The sequence below is a fragment of the Somniosus microcephalus genome, chromosome 2 (assembly GCF_052327205.1).
Source record: "Somniosus microcephalus isolate GS21.2 chromosome 2, FLI_Smic_1.0, whole genome shotgun sequence".
NCBI lineage: Eukaryota > Metazoa > Chordata > Chondrichthyes > Squaliformes > Somniosidae > Somniosus > Somniosus microcephalus.
The window spans coordinates 106,275,782-106,290,407 of NC_140988.1; the positions used below are offsets into that span (position 1 = coordinate 106,275,782).

The 14,626-nt window shown below is 43.8% G+C and overlaps 1 protein-coding gene across 1 annotated transcript in view; it reads right to left on the reverse strand.

Annotated features, from left to right (window-relative positions):
• Positions 1-14,626, reverse strand: part of dchs2 (dachsous cadherin-related 2) — a 145,777-nt gene that overhangs the window by 7,380 nt on the left and 123,771 nt on the right. Inside the window, exons 16-18 of the mRNA XM_085961434.1 lie at positions 8,781-8,911; positions 7,138-7,424; positions 2,241-2,382 (exon numbers count right to left, since the gene is read on the reverse strand). Coding sequence (XP_085817560.1) covers positions 2,241-2,382; positions 7,138-7,424; positions 8,781-8,911 — 560 coding nt within the window. The remainder of the gene's footprint in view (positions 1-2,240; positions 2,383-7,137; positions 7,425-8,780; positions 8,912-14,626) is intronic.

Sequence of the window (14,626 nt, forward strand, 5' to 3'; positions counted from 1 at the left end):
GTGTGAACATGCCAAGCATGTGTGTATCTCCTTAACTAATCATATTGAAGAATCGTTAATGAGGAGCGCAGAGTCTAAACTAGTACCAGTTAGAATATTTAATTAAATGTCAAATCAGGTACAGAAAGCAAAATAAAGGATGTGGAGGCACTGAAGAGGGTGCAGAGAAGATTTACAAGGATGATACCAGAAATGCAAAGGTATACATATCAGGAAAGGATGAACAGGCTGGATCTCTTTTCTCTTGAATAGAGAAGGCTGAAGGGTGGCCTAATAGAGGTCTTTAAAATCAAGAAAGGTTTTGATAGAGTAGATACAGAGAGTGTTTCCACTTGTGGGGAAGAACAAAACTAGAGGCCATCAATATAGGATAGTCACCAAAAAATCAAATAGGGAATTCAGAAGAAACTTCTTTACCCAGTGTGGTGAGAATATGGAACTCACTACCACAGGGAGTGATTGAAGCGAATAGTATAGATGCATTTAAGGGGCGATTAGATAAGCATATGAGGGAGAAGGTAATAGAGGGTTATGCTGATAGGGTTAGATGAGGAAAGATGGGAGGAGGCTCGAGTGGAGCATAAACACCAGCATAGACTGGTTGGGCCGAATGGCCTGTTTCTGTCCTGTATATCCTATGTAAAGAGAGGGAAAGAAAGATGGGATTAATTAAGAGAGAGATAAATGAGATAGAAAGAAAAAGTTAAAAAAAACTTTTTAATTTTTTTAAATCACCAACAATAATTAAAATCTGATGGAATGAGACTCCACACTTGTGAAAGTTAATTTTCAGCAGCAGAGAGGTTGTTTGGCAGTAATTAAGACTTATCACGGCATTAAAACTTTTACAATTATATTAGGAAAAAGAGGGTGGTCAGGAGCAATGCTGGCCCCTTGAAAACTGATGACGGTGATATTGTCAATGATAATAAGGACATGTTGAATAATTACTTTGCGTCAGTATTTACAGTAAAGGAAGAGGATAGCATGCCAGAAATCCCAAGGAAACTAATATTGAATCAGGAATAGGGATTCAACAAAATTAACGTAAGCAAAATAAAAGTAATGAAGAAAATAATGGCACTAAAGAGTGACAAATCTCCAGGACCAGATGGTTTCCATCCCAGGATTTTAAAAGAAGTAGGTGAGCACATTGCAGATGCCCTAACTATAATCTTCCAAAGTTCTCTTGATTCAAGAACTGTTCCTTTAGATTGGAAAATTGCACCTGCCACTCCGCTATTTAAGAATGGTGAGAGGGAAACCAGGAAATTATAGGCCAGTTAGCCTAACATCTGTTGTCGGGAAATTACTAGAATCTATAATTAAGGATAGGGTGACTGAACACCTTGAAAATTTTCAGCTGAGCAGAGAGAGCCAGCATGAATTTGTAAAAGGTAGGTCATGCCTGAACCTGATTACATTTTTTGAAGAGGTGACTAGTAGCAGACAGGGAAATGTCTATGGATGTTATTTATATGGACTTCCAGAAGGCATCTGATAAAGTCCCTCATAAAAGACTGTTAACTGATGGTTGACACCCATGGAATTGAAGGCAAATTATTGACCTGGTTAGGAAATTGGCAGAGATTAGGGATAATGTGTAGGTACTCTGGCAGGATATGACCAGTGGTGTCCCGTAAGGATCGTGTTGTTCCTATGTTAAAAATGTACTTACACTGTAATGGACAAGCGCTAAGTTTTTTGGCGAGTTTAGTGGGTATATATCACATGTACAGCAACTTCACGCCGTTCCATGTATTTCAATGCCGAGTCTCTCGACGAGATACTGGTGTAGTGAAGCTTCTGAAGGAACAGGGCAACTCGGACAGCAACTTCCTGAGTTCCGCGTTTAACTGCGTGTGTGTGGTTACTGGAAGTTGCTGTCTGATTTACACTTTAATAACGGTGAGCGCTGTTAGCCTCACCATTATTTCTACAGCAAAATCTGGCCCATTATATTTCTGCTAAATACAATGGCCAGAATTTCAACACTAATGGACAAACATTGCATTATATTACAGGAATCACAAACAAGAGGCCAAGGTACATTATTTTTTCTGACTTTAGATGCATACATAAAAATTCTCAAGTGGCATTTATAAAATTAAATGCTTGTAGATACATTTTAAAGTTAATCTTTTTAGGGACACCAAAATGATTGTTGTAGCATGTTTTCTGGTTATATAATGATTTAATATAACTTAAGTGTTCTTTCTAATCTTAATTTGTTATCTTACCACTCTCAGCATTAATATAAAACTCCCCAGTAGTTCCTGGAAGGATTCTATAGGAAACTTTTCCATTCATTCCTGAATCTTTATCTGTGGTAGATACGGTCAGAATGTAGGTACTGACTGGTGTGAGTTCAGGCAATATAATCTAGAATAACAACAGATCATTCTATAAACACAGTTCTTGTACAAACAGATTAATATAAAGCTATGTGGAAACATTAAAGAAAGGACAGATTCTATAGACTGCGGTTTCCTTCTGGGCCATACCACTGTACCATTGTTTTGCCTCAGATGGGAAATTACTACTTTTTTATTTTAGAATTTTACTTTGTTATGCACATTAAGATCATTCAATGGCTTATTTCAATAAGTGACTATCCACTGAGTTTCCCTAGATAGAAAACACCTTAAACCAGTGCTATTACCATTTGTTAGCCATATTTTACATTATGGATAGATATTAAGTACTTTAAAAAAAAATCTAAACTGTTCCTACAGCTATAGGGGGACTCACTTTCAAAAAGATTACTTGTGAGCCGCCAATTTAATAGAGGAGGCGGGTTGGAGTCGGGTTGCCTGGTGGGCGAGTTCCGGTCCTGCTTCCGGTTTCAGGTGCTCCTGATTTGTGAATTTAATTTAAGTGACCTAATTAGACCGTCATGTGCGCTGGCCGGTCCAATGAGTGGGAGCGTGTCTGTTGCTCTCCACTGATGACGTCATTGCTGCAGTTGTTTTTAAGGGGCACATGTAGCCGTAGCCTCTCATTTCTCCTTTCTGCTGCAGTTTGAATGGGCCCAGGCTGCAATGACTGCAGCCAAAGCCAAGGCTGCTCCAAGGTTAAACGAGGACTCTCTCCAAGCTCTTGTGGCGAGAGTAAGAGGGCGTAGGGAGATTCTCTTCCCTCCCGATGGCCGGAGGGAGCCTCCTCAACAAACAAAGGCAGCCTGACTGCACATTGCTGAGGAGGTAAGCGCTAGGTCTTTATGTTCACGCACCTGGGTCCAGTGCCAGAAACGGTTTAATGATCTTCTGCGATCATCAAAAGTGAGTATCACATCACACTTACCTTCAATCTGCTTCCCTTCTCTTCTCATCACCAGCACTCTGCTTTGTAAGCCTGCTCCTCCACATCCTACCTTACCCTTACCTATCCATCTCTCCCTCTGTACTGAATTACCTCACCATCCTACTATGCACCCCTCACACTCGCTCTCACTGTTATTAAATGACAACAACTAACAACGCACATGGGAGGCAGGTTCCTCTTGGCACCTCACTCCATCTTGGTCTCGCTCTAAGCTTCAATGTTATGGATTCTTCACAGTCACGCCATCACTCTCGCTGAAACTCCACTTGTGTCCCTCCTTGCAGAAAAAGATAGCCCACAATAAAAGGGAGAGAGCGAAGACAGGAGGAGGTCCACCATCCCTGGCAACATTGACAAGTGCTGAGGAGGCTGTGCACGAGATCGTGGGAGGTGGCGAGGAGCTGGAAGTAGGGGATGGAGAGACGGGCGCACTAGACGAAGCTGGTGACTGAATAGATTTTCAACCCTCGCATTTAGATTTCATGATTGACTGCAATGGCATATGATGTTCATAGAGATTGACTTTTGATCATCTGCACAATAGCATGTGTCGTCTTCCTAAATATCACATGTCTAACTCATGCCTTTACTCTTCCACAGGTCCATCGAGAGCCAGATGACTCCTCAGAGGAACCTGCAGCTTCTGAGGGAGCAGCGTCACCCAGCACCAGCGCAGAAACAAACACCTCAGCGGGGCCTTCGCGACATAGAGTACTGTTGTCACCTGGTGTATCACAGCTCACAAGTGAGCATCAGCAGATGGTGGAGGCAGCGACAGCAGTGGAGCGTGCTCATTGGAGGTCGCAGGTCGCTCCTAGCTCTGCTCAGCAATGTGGTTGACTCTTAACTACCCTCAAAATGGCCTAGCAAGTCATTCAGTTGTAACTAACCACTACGAAACACAATAATAAGAATGAACCTGGACAGACCACGCGGCATCGACCTCGGCACCGGCTATGGCACACCCAGCCCAGTCGAGTGCAAAAGACAAGGCTGAAGTGTTTGCAACCATCTTCAGTCAGAAGTGCCGAGTGGATGATCTATATCGGCCTCCTCCTGAGGTCCCCACCATCACAGAAGCCAGTCTTCAGCCAATTCGATTCACTCCACGTGATATCAAGAAACGGCTGCGTGTACTGGATACAGCAAAAGCTATGGGCCCCGACAACATCCCAGCTATAGTGCTGAAGACTTGTGCTCCAGAACTAGCCGCGCCTCTAGCCAAGCTGTTCCAGTACAGCTACAACACTGGCATCTATCCGACAATGTGGAAAACTGCCCAGGTATGTCCTGTCCACAAAAAGCAGGACAAATCCAACCCAGCCAATTACCGCCCCATCAGTCTACTCTCAATCATCAGCAAAGTGATAGCACTGTCAACGACACCTTCTATCAAGCGGCACTTACTCACCAAAAACCTGCTCACTGATGCCCAGTTTGACCACTCGGCTCCCGATCTCATTACAGCCTTGGTCCAAACATGGACAAAGGAGCTGAATTCCAGAGATGAGGTGAGAGTGACTGCCCTTGACATCAAGGCAGCATTTGACTGAGTGTGGCATCAAGGAGCCCTAGTAAAACTGAAGTCAATGGGAATCGGGGGGAAAATGCTCCACTGGCTGGAGTCATACCTAGCACAAAGGAAGATGGTTGTGGAGGTTGAAGGTCAATCATCACAGCCCCAGGACATCGCTGTAGGAGTTACTCAGGGCAGTGTCCTAGCTGGATGGAGGGCAGCTTCAGCAATGACCTTCCCTCCAACATAAGGTCAGAAATGGGGATGTTCGCTGATAACTGCAGTGTTCAGCGCCATTCACAACTCCTCAGATAATGAAGCAGTCCATGCCTGCATGCAAGACCTGGATGACGTTCAAGCTTGGGCTGATAAGTGGCAGGTAACATTCGCATCACAGAAGTGTCAGGCAATGACTATCTCCAACAAGTGAGAGTCCAACTACCTCCCCTTGAAATTCAATGGCATTACCATTGCCGAATCCTCCACCATCAACATCCTGGGGGTCACCATTGACCAGAAACTTAACTGGGCCAGTCACATAAATACTGTGGCAACAAGAGCAGGTCAGAGGCTAGGTATTCTGCAGCTAGTGTCTCACCTCCTGACTCCCCAAAGCCTTTCCACCATCTACAAGGCACAAGTAAGGAATGTGATGGAATACTCTTCACTTGCCTGGATGAGTGCAGCTCCAACAACACTCAAGAAGCTCGACACCATCCAGGACAAAGCAGCCTGCTTGATTGGCACCCCATCCACCACCTTAAACATTCACTCCCTCCACCACCAGCGTACCATGGCTGCAGTGTGTACCATCTACAAGATGCACTGCAGCAACCCGCCAAGGCTTCTTCGGCAGCACCTCCCAAACCCGCGACCTCTTCCACCTAGAAGGACAAGGGCAGCAGGCACATGGGAACACCACCACCTCCAAATTCCCCTCCAAGTCACACACCATCCTGACTTAGAAGTATATTGCCGATCCTTCATCGTCGCTGGGTCAAAATCCTGGAACTCCCTACCTAACAGGACTCTGGGAGTACCTTCAGCACACAGACTACAGCGGTTCAAGAAGGCAGCTCACCACCACCTTCTGAAGGGCAATTAGGGATGGGCAATAAATGCTGGCCATGCCAGTGACGCCCACAGCCCATAAACGAATTTTAAAAAAGCTACATGTAGACGCTGTGCCTCTGGGGCCATCCAGAAAGAAAGTGGTGCTGGAACTCCAGGAACAAGTATAGGAGTCTCTGACAGGGTTTCCATCCAGGATAACTGTGAGTGTGGAGAGAATGGAGGAGTTCATCTCAAACATGAGCACTGCCTTTGTGGAGGCAATGGCGCATGAATGTGCCGCCATGGAGAGGGTGGCAACCTCCATGGAGGACATAAGTCGCCAGACTCAGGAGTACATGGTGACTCTTCAAAAAAAATGGTCTGCTATGGAGGATAGATGGGCATCTATTGAGGAGAGACACCAGAGGTACATGGACATCCCCATTATGAGGATTGTCAGTACAGAGATGGGTCCTCATGGCCCCACTGATGTGCAGCAAGGTGCTCTCCAGCCACTTGCTAGCAGTGAAGTGCGGATGACCCATGAGAGGGATGTTGTTGGCAGACAACAAGGAAGTGTGGGCTCCTCTCCAAGCGCTCAACGAGCAAGCCACTGCGGAGCCCTAGGTCAGAGCCCCAGATTCCTCACCCAACTGAGATGGCCGTCTCAGCCCCTGCACAGCCACAGGAAGAGCAGACAGTGGAGGAGCCTTCCCCGGCTCCCAAACCCAGAGGATGCCCGCCAAAGGTGTCGAAGCAGGAGCAGCATCAAAGTGAGCAAGGTGCCTCCATATCTGCTGAAGCCACAGGGAAAGTACCACGTAGAAGCACACGTAAGAGAAAGTTAACACACAAATAGTCACAAGGGTAGTCACTTGGGTGTTTTGATGTAATACATATTAAGATTATGATTGACATTTCAATCGTAACAAAGAAATGCAATGGCAAACATTCAAAGAGTTGGCCTATGTGTGCCCAGAATGGAAATGTCACACAGGATTATACAGCAACAGTGGGATGTTTTTACAAAGGAGATTGCAAAGGTACAGAATAATTATAGTCCATTAAAAAGAAGGAAACTACGAGTAGTTTTAGGATGCCATGGATAAATAGAGAAATTAGAAATCAGTAAAATTGAAGATGGCATATAAAGACTACAATAATAAAAATAACAACACAGTAAGTAAATATACAGCCTAATGCTATGGTAACTGGGGGTGATACTAATTTATATGCAGTTTTACCTGATATGAGTCTTGAGAGAAGAGAGGTGAGTTGTCATTTACATCCACTACAAAAACTCTAAGAATTGCTTCTGCTTCATGCACTGAATCAGAAATCTTGATCTTCAACAAGTATTCAGGCTGTTTCTCAAAGTCCAGAGGCTCAGTCAAAGTGATGACTCCAGTGTAGCGGTCAATAGCAAATTTACCTCCTGGATTACCATTATTAGTAAAATTATAGGAAAGAATGGGGTTTAGATCCACATCACTGGCCATTATCTGTGTGAGAACATAACCAGCTTGGAGGTCTGAAAAGCATAAATCAATTATTTCGCAAAAATCAGCCAACTTGGCAACATTTTGATAGTAAATACCTGCTATCATATTAGAAACCAATTAAAACATGTATTTGAGGGATTATTCATTATTTTGTTGCTGCAAGTTATAAAGTTGAAATTCATGGAGTGAGCAATGGACTATTGCTTATACATACTATAAATGCCCATTTTGCATTGTTATGGGAATTTTGAGGACAGAACGGTTACACTCACATTAAATGTAAACAAGGTCATCCTGTACAAAACTGGCCTATATAAATGACCTTCACTTTGGATGCACTCTGCCTGACTGGCACCCAGGCAGGGGGATGGAGAGGATAATTAGCTTAACTTATGTCTATCACAACTGGAAAAGTTTTATTAGGTCTACCTCACAAATGAAACAAGAAAAATGATCCAGTATCATATTCCATTTATTTCACAGAAAATGCTGTGCCTGTATTTTATGTAATTTCAGAATATGTTTCACTGTACTATCACTAGATAGTGTACACCACAGGTCTCTACTGTGAAGTATTACCTTTACTTGCAAACTGAGTAAAATAGTCCCTTTATACCCAAGCCATTTTAATATTTTCAAATACGTCTGGAAACTTGTGTTGTAAGACGGTATCCTAGTAAGATTAGTGTGCCTACATGCAATAGCTAAATGTTTGTGACTGACCCTACTAAGTAGCTTTGGGTTACCATTTTAAAATGACCGGTACTTAACTCAAACAGAAGTTTACATATATGGGCACATCTCTATCCCTTCAATGGCAGCAGTTATATATGATAGGAATCTTAATCACAACATTCTGGTAGCTATAAAACTGTCCCAATTCATGAACATTGAAAGATTATTTGAGTATTCTGCCTTTATTATTTGGTTCATTGCCAATACTGAACTGGAAAAGGATTCTTGCTTTGTACAAAGGAAAGTTTATTTTCTTAAATGCAAGAAGGAACTACAGAATGTCACTCTGAAATAATTTGAAAGAATGCAATTTACAAAGAAGCCTTCATTTTTAGACAGGTTGTACACATAATTGGAATTGTAGAATAATTAATAAAAATATCAGTCTAGCAATTACTTGTTTGCAATATTAGCACATGAACATCTAACACATTATTCAGTTTGCTATATTAATAGAGGTATTTACTATTTAAAATAAAGAGGCTAATGCTTCCATTAAAGTAGAGGAATATCATATCAAAGCTTAAAGTATTCATATGTTAATACAGCAAACAGTAATTGCTAGACTATCGTCTCACAGAAAAACAGAATTTATAACCATAAAATGCTATTTTCTTTATGGTACCATAAAGAGTTGAGATCAAACTTACTTTCAAAAATCTTCACGGCTTTCAATGGAGGAATAGTTGGAGCATTGTCATTAATATCCACAACCTGAATCCTAATAGTGACATTTACTGAAAGCCTGGGACTTCCTCGATCAGCTGCTTGAAGAACCAATCTGTTTCAAACAGAAGTGGGGAAGTTGAAAGTGTTAGCTTGATAAGTGCATATCCATTTGTCAAAAAACCTATAATTAATATACTAAATTGATAAATTGTATCACGTAAATGCTATGTTACTGATGTAGTTGGTAAGATTACCATAAAACTGTTTCAAATTTGTCTTTTATAGAATAATCTGCATAAAATCAATCAATATTCACCCAGATAAAATGCTGACTTTATTTACTGATTTTTGTGATTGTAGGATATGCGTAGAACATTTTTGCTATTGGATAATACAAAAGTGTATATTAAATACTACAGTGTAAAATGTTTTGAAAAAAATTCTAGACATCTAAGGGATGATTTTCTTCTTTAGCACTTAGGAATTAATAAATCAACTGTGCAGGGGGCACAGGAAAATCGGATGGGGAGATGCACACACCCATAATGGAGCTCACCTAATTTTTTTTACATTTGAATTAATGAACAGAAAATCAGGTAGCCTGTGTTACAGTCTTTAAATCTTGATTATTTAATGCCCATGCACAGAAGAGGAAAATCTATTCCCAAGTTTCAGTTAAAGAGTACTGCACCAAATTATTGGGAGAGAATTGGTTAGTTCCAGACTACGCACTGGAATGCTCGCCTGAAGAGGTTGGCCTGAAATTGGTCTTCAGGCCTCATTACCATGAAACTGGTGGACTGTGGGCCCCAATTGGGTATGCAGATGCAGGTCATTGATTGAGCCCAGAACAAGATCGGCTGGCTCAGAAGTCAGGAGAGGCCCTCAGGTAGGTCGTAAGGGAGGGAGAGGCAAATGGTAGGGGGCGAGCGGGACTCTACAGCATTGCTGTGGAGCCAAGAGGAGCATTAAGGAAAGTGAAAAAAGTTTACGTACCTTGCCTTCGGTGGCCTCCAGCAGTCCCTTTAAGGACTGCTGGTTAGGATTCCGTAGAGCCGGAAAAACTAGTTGGAGCTTACACAGGGCAAGTTCTGCCTAGTTTCTGACCAATTTCGGAGTGGGGTCGTAACACTTGTTTAAGGCAGCCATCAGGGACACCTGAATATCACCTGAGCCAGTAGGTGGTCATACATATTTCAGGTGGTGAATGGTGTGGTGCTAAATGCCCCAAAAATGTGCGAAACAGGGTCCAATTTCTCCCCTGCTGTGTCAGCGTTGATTCCCATGATAAAATCTTACTCATGTCGTAATTTGTTGACCAAGTTGAAGAAAAGCAAAGAATTTGATCTTAAACAAAAATGGATTAAATTAGCATTTTACAAGTGTCAACTTTAAGTGAAGCTGTAACTTAAAACTTTAAGTGCGGTGAAATGGCGCTATGTAATATTAGAATAGGAACATGTTAACTTGTTTGTCTGAAATTCCTCTGGTTGCTATTTTAATAAAGATGTTATTCTATTTAAATTAGGCCATCTGCTTTTTTAATACAGATGAGCACAGTATTTTTGCAGGGGTGTGATTCCTGTTGGAAATGTGATGGCCACCCTCACACATCACTACCACTAACCCTGCTGGGTCCATTTATGTTGAATAGTAAGAGCAAGCTCTAGGCATTGGAAATGTCTCTTATGAAGAGCCCATCACAACTGAGGGAGAATTTAAGTAACTGCAGCAACTTGAGAGAGGGTGCAGAGGAGATTTACTAGAATGATACCAGTGATGAGGGACTTCAGTTATGTGGTGTAATTAGAGAAGCCTGGATTGTTCTCCTTAGAGCAGGGAAGCTTAATGGGGAGATTTAATAGAGGTGTTCAAAATTGTGAAAGGTTTTGATAGAGTAAATAAGAAGAAACTGTTTCCACTTCCCGTTTTAACGACGCCTTGCTTGATGTACTGCTGGGTGCAGTGAGAAGTCGGAGAGATATTAGGTGGTAAACCTGGAAGAACTTTCAGCGCATCAGTCTGTGACATTTTAATGCAAATGCCTAATTATATTACTTCTGGGATTGGTGTCGAATGCACGGCAATAGCCGTGATGCGGACCTGCATGACGAGATCTCAACTTGAGTATTTAAAGGGGGAATCCAAAGATGAAATTTGGAGGAGTTCATAGGTTTTGCATAGAGACAACTATAGACTCAGGACACTCAAAGGCTGTGCCCACTTTAACGACGCCTCACTTGATATACTGCTGGGTGCAGTGAGGAGTCGGAGAGAGATACTCTTCCCCAGCAATGGAAGGAAGAAACCTGCTGCTGCCACAAAGAAGGCGTGGTTGATGTGGCCAAGGAGGTCAGCAGTAGGAACATTGTGCCACGCTCCTGGATTCAGTGCAGGAAGCGCTTTAATGACCTAACCAGGTCTGGAAAGGTTAAGTACAGTTGCACATTCACCTGCATCCTGTTGTGCACATCACCTCGCCCCTCCCCCCCACCAATCTGCCTTTTCAAGCCTACTCCATCACATCACTCCTCACACATACTTACCTTGCAAGAGTACCCATCGTTCTCTTACTATGCACTTCCTCACAACCCCATCTATCCATCCACCACTGCCACTCACCCTGGTCCTTATGCAATTTGATGCCTCTCCGAATGCACTGCATCCATTGGGTACAGCCATTAATCACTCAAGGGTCTGTTCTTTCCCCCGTTGCAGGAGAAGAAACTGCAGAACACGAGGGAGAGGGAGAGGACCGGAGGTGGTCCTCCACAGATTTCCCAGTTAACTGCAGAGGAGGAAGTGCTGGAGATCAGAAGTATTTTGGCGTCCCTGACCAGTGGGGATGGGGTCCTCCCAGCTACCTTGTGACACAAAAATATCAGCAACCCACATGTCATACAACACTCAATCATGTTGACTTTATTTCAGCAGCGAGTGAAATATGATCATCTTCCTAATGCTAAGTTGCAACATTCTTACCTTGCCAGTACTCATTCACATCGTTTATATCTCCACCAGGGCCTTCACGTATACAGCAGCAGTTGATGGACTTCCCGGATGACGAATTCTCAGAGGATCTGATTCCTTTTGAGGGTGCACCGTCAAAGGACTCATGCTTACCATGCACTTCAGTGGGTCCAGTTAGACAGAGAGTTGGGTTTTCACCTGGTGACTCAGTTCACAAGTGAGACAGAGCAGATGGTGGTGGCAGTGACAGCTGTGGAAGGTCCACGTCGGAGGGTGCAGCCCTCTCTTACGTTCTGCTCAGCTGGACACAGATGCTGTTCCCCAGGGGCCATCGATGGAAAGGATAATCATTAAGGGGCAGCAGAAAATCTGCAATGCACTGGCAGGCCTTCCACGCACACTGTCCACGATTGCAGAGAGAATGGAGTCCAACTCAAGCGCAAGTGGGTTGAGGTCACAGGGCATTGCGAGGATGTGTTCTTCCATGGATAGAGTGGCCAACTCCGTGGAACATCTATCATGGCAATCAAATAAGTCCATGCACGCCTTGACCCCAGCCGTGCACACTCTGGATGCCAACATGCCTGGTGCCTTAAATAGTCTTGGCATTACAGCGCATCACTGAACTGCACCAAGCTGGCTCGATGATGCCCTGCACCTGTGGGAAGCCAACCACCTTGAGCAGAGTGGTAGGAGTGAAGTGTGGCTGGCCCGTGAGAGGGATGATGGCAAAAGGGGACATGGAAGTGAGAACTCCACTCAAAGCTCTCCCACTTCTCACCCATTTCCCCCCACCCGATTGTTACATTGGTCAAGTGGTGGTAACTAACTAAACCATACAGCTATAAAGGAATCCGAGATCCCAGACAGCAACATGAGCAGCTGGTGCTGCATTGGGGTCACCAGCTTCCTCCTCGGATTCATCCGCAGATAATGTGTGCACAGTGCCTTGTTCCTCCTGCAGCTCTAATCCTCACTGCTGCTCAGTGTCATGTAGAGTGCAGCACACCACAATCATTCTGGAGACACTGGCTCGCGAGTACTGAAGGGCACCTTCAGATCTGTCCAGGCATCTGAAGTGTATCTTGAGCATGCCACTCGCTTGCTCAATGATACATTGGGTTGTCATACGACTTTCGTTGTACCGCTTTTGGGCTTTATTAATTGGGTTTCTCATGGGTGTTATCAGCCAAGTTTGAAGGAGGTATGCTTTGTCTCCTAGCAGCTACCCCTTAAGACAGCTTCCAGGTCCAAAAGAGGTCGGGGAGATTGGACTGCCACAGGATGAAAGCATCATGGCAGCTCCCCGGGAATTTGCCGTACACCTGCATAAACCTTTTCTTATGGTTGCACATCAGCTGCACATTGATGGAACGGAACCCTTTGCAGTTTATGAATACTTCTAGTTGATCTGAGGGTGCGTGGATTGCCACATGTGCAGTCGATGACGCCCTATGCCTGTGGGAAGCCAACCAGAGACGCAAACCCGCGTGCTCACTCATTCTGACTAACGTCATCTCGAAGTTAACATAATTGCCAGCCCAGGCAAACAACCCATCAATGATTTGCCTTTGCACATTCATGTGCCGCCAACTAGGAGATCCTGGATATGTCTCCAGCAGTGCCCGTGAAGGATCATGAGACAAAAAAGTTGAGGGCGGTGGTCACTTTCACAGCTACTGGTAATGCATAGCTACCAGGTCCAGCAGGGAGCAGGTCTTCTTCTAGGAGACTGTAGATGTCTGCCACCACCTAATGTGACAATCTCAGCCTCCGGAACCACTGCTCTTCCCGAGAGGTCAAGGAAGTTGAGCTTCTCCCTGTACAACCTGTTAGGTGGGTCGTGCCTCTTATGAGCTCAACACCTCTGCTGCTCCACTCTGTGCTGACCAGCTGCAGGTCTCTCCACAACAGGCTGTTGTTAGCACTGATGGTCATCTTGCTCCTTGTTCGATGTCCAATCTAAGGCAGCCATGACACTCCTATCCTAATTTGCAGAAATCAACCTCACACCCCAAGTACTCTCAACAAACCCTTTCCCAGTGGTAGGCAAGAAAGTAGCTGTGAGCACTGCATATTTATTGCTGTTGCATGCCTGACTTTTAATGAGCCACATGAATGGCCATTCTCTTCTAGTCTTGGTTTCAATGGCGAGTTTCAGGAAGCCCAGGAAACCCGTGCACGCAACGTTAAATTTAAATGCCGGTTGAAATAGCGCTGCAATTCAGTGACTTATATATTCACATTGCTAACCCGCCTCTCCGGAGGGGGTTACGTGCACGCAGCTGAACACGCCAGAGTTAAACCCGGAAGTTGGAGCCATTTTCTGGACGTGATCGCATTTTCGCCAACTTTAATCTCATACCCGCCCCTAAATGTTAAAATTCCCCCCTGAACCAGGAAGTGTCAGAAAGAATATTAAGTAAATGTCAAATCAGATACAGAAAGCAAAATAAAGAGAGGAAAAGAAAAAATGTTTTTTTTTTTAAATCGCCAACAATAATTAAAAGCTGAAGGAATGAGACGCCACACTTCTAAGAGTTAATTTTCAGTGCCAGAGAGGTTGTTTGACAGTAATTAAGAATAATCACAGCGTTAAAAATGTACTTACACTGGAATGGACAAGCCTAACTTTTTCTGGCGAGTTTAGTGGGTATATATCATGCAAGTACAGGGGTGGTGCCAAAGGACTGGAGGATTGCAAATGTTACACACCATTGTTCAAAAAAGGGGAGAAGGATAAATCTGGCAATTAAAGGTCAGTCAGTTTAACATCGGTGGTGGGGAAGCTTTTAGCAACAATAATCTGGGAGAAAATTAACAGCCACTTGGACAAGCATGGACGAATAAAAGAGAG